General features: G+C 33.4%; 1 protein-coding gene across 3 annotated transcripts in view; it reads left to right on the forward strand.

Annotated features, from left to right (window-relative positions):
- Positions 1–2,418, forward strand: part of LOC106883550 (protein diaphanous homolog 2) — a 101,798-nt gene that overhangs the window by 20,041 nt on the left and 79,339 nt on the right. For all 3 annotated transcript variants that reach the window (XM_052973673.1, XM_052973675.1, XM_052973674.1), the window contains exon 8: positions 1,839–1,959. In XM_052973673.1, coding sequence (XP_052829633.1) covers positions 1,839–1,959 — 121 coding nt within the window. The remainder of the gene's footprint in view (positions 1–1,838; positions 1,960–2,418) is intronic.

Below are 2,418 nucleotides of genomic sequence, written 5' to 3' on the forward strand. Positions count from 1 at the left end.
ATATATATATATATATATATATATATATGTATATATGTATATATGTCTATTTATGTGTTTGTTTGGATATATGTGTCTAGTATGTAGTTTTACTGTATCATATCTTGATACTGTGTGGACTGGGCTCCCCATTGACAGGCTACTGATATTAAATAAAGTGTTAAAGAATTATGGTATGCAAATTAGTAGCTCCAGTTCTCTGAAGCTACTGGAGTTGTGTGTATATACAGATTGGTTCTTATTTCTCTGGGATTGGTTATGTATCAGGTTTTTAAAGTGGTAGCAGTTTGAAAGTCCATGTGAATGATGAGAAGCAGAGTAAGTAAAGTGTTTTTAATGTGAGAGAAAGACAGATAGACATATAGAAGCATTATATTATATAGCTAAGTGAGGGGTGGTGATTTATAGATAAAATAATTAATAGGTCTTGGTAAGAGAGAAATAAGTAGTTCAATATAATGAGGGTATCAGGTCTTGGGAGGATTAGAGGGAAAGAGGGGTAACTTGTTGGCTTTCCCATTCAAAGAAGTTGGATGGGAATGAAAGTCAGGATGGCCAGATAATGGTTAGGATAAAATAGAGCAGATGTCATACCTAGGGAATTTGGCTATCAAGAGAAGGAAGGGGGAAAGGTAATAAAGTGGACATAAGAGAGATAATAGACAAAGAGATATTATATTTGGGTGGTATAGAGGCATAATAATTTATTAATATCAAATTGTAGGAATGAGGAGGTATTCACCCCCATCCAACTTTTTTGAATGGGGAAAACCAACAGTTATATACGTGTGTTATTGGGGTCTGCCTCTTAATTGTTGAAGCAAAAGAAAAGCTATGGTGATAGGGTCAGTGCAAGAAAAAGAAGTAGGTTGTGGGAGTCAATGGATGAATACAGTGAGAGAATGAAGGGCAGGAGTGTATCATTATAACAGATGTGGAAGTAGAATATAAATGCAGAGAGACATATCCAAGGCATAATATGTGAATATGAATGTATAGAGTGTAGAGTAGTACACAAATGGGAAAAAGATCAGGATGATGAACTGGATGTTCTGGAGAAGGGGTTAGTAAAAGAATGGTGAGCACTATCATGAAAGTGAATGGGATATGAAAGGAACATTGATTATTGTGAGAGGATAATAGTGAAGAGATTAACAGAAGAGACACTGTTAATCCAAGTCGGTTCTTATTGGTGTTAGAGCTCTCCTAGATAAATTGTAGAATTACATCTTGCTCAGACATCTCGGTGTTGGCATAGTTTCTAAGGCTGGATGTGCCAACTAATGATGACCACTTTACAGTGTATAGAGGGTGCATTTTTCCTGACATCAGTACCAGAAAAGTTGTCGCGCTGCTGGCAAGGTCAAATAATCTTCTTGTAATTGTGTTGTCTCCTCTCAATTTGCCAATTACTTTATAGATTGCACTGGATGCATTTGTCATGGCACCAACACTGAAAGGTAGCCTTCTTGTTCACAAGAGTAAATGTGTGTGAATGTGTCTATGGAAGTATATGGACATCTTTCAGTTGTATCTATCAATAAATGATGTAAACATTAGCAAGAAACTGAAAAACCACTGCTTTACAAATAATACCCTTGACATTTTTATTCTGCATCTGGTTACTGTAACTCCTTTGCTACTCTTGTTATTAGAAATGATGTGAACCTTTGATGGTCTTGTTGTAAACCTGTAAAGAATGAAACAGTTGTCCAAAAATTACAATATAAAATATAAAATAGGTAAATAAATAAAGTGTATATAAACTTATATAAATTATGAAGATACTCTCTGATCCTCTTGACTGTTTTTTTAAAAGTGTGAATTTCATTTTGTAGAAATTTGATAAACCACAAGAATTTGAAGATTTGAAAACTCAATTGCATGTTTTCCATACACAAGCAGATGAAGATTCTGAGGATTTTTTCCAAAGATATGAAAACATCAAAATTGAATTATCATATCCTTTATTTTCAAAAGTTTTTTTCCTGTATTACTCTTGTTATTCCCAAAATAGCAATGATATGGCAGAGTCAGTAGAACATCAAATAGATCTGTTGTCATACTTTTCACGATAAATTTGTTTGTCTCCTACCACTATTGGTAATTGTTATTGTTCCTCTACATGGCCCTTTTTAGAAGAAAAAATTAATTCTTTTACTCATCTTAACTATTCACATGTAAACTTCAACTACATCAATCTGAACACCACATGATAGTCATGTGCTATTTCTATAAACAATGATCTTCAGAACATTCTTCAATTAATACATATCTACATACCCACTTTCAGCAAGTCACTGCTCTTATCAAAGAATTGTATATATTACTTTCTTCTTATGAACAAGCTTCATTTAAAATTTTCAAAGTCACTACAAAATCTCACTGTTTCTTTCTTATAGCAGCCATATATATATA

Source organism: Octopus bimaculoides, chromosome 16, assembly GCF_001194135.2.
Source record: "Octopus bimaculoides isolate UCB-OBI-ISO-001 chromosome 16, ASM119413v2, whole genome shotgun sequence".
Taxonomy (NCBI): domain Eukaryota; kingdom Metazoa; phylum Mollusca; class Cephalopoda; order Octopoda; family Octopodidae; genus Octopus; species Octopus bimaculoides.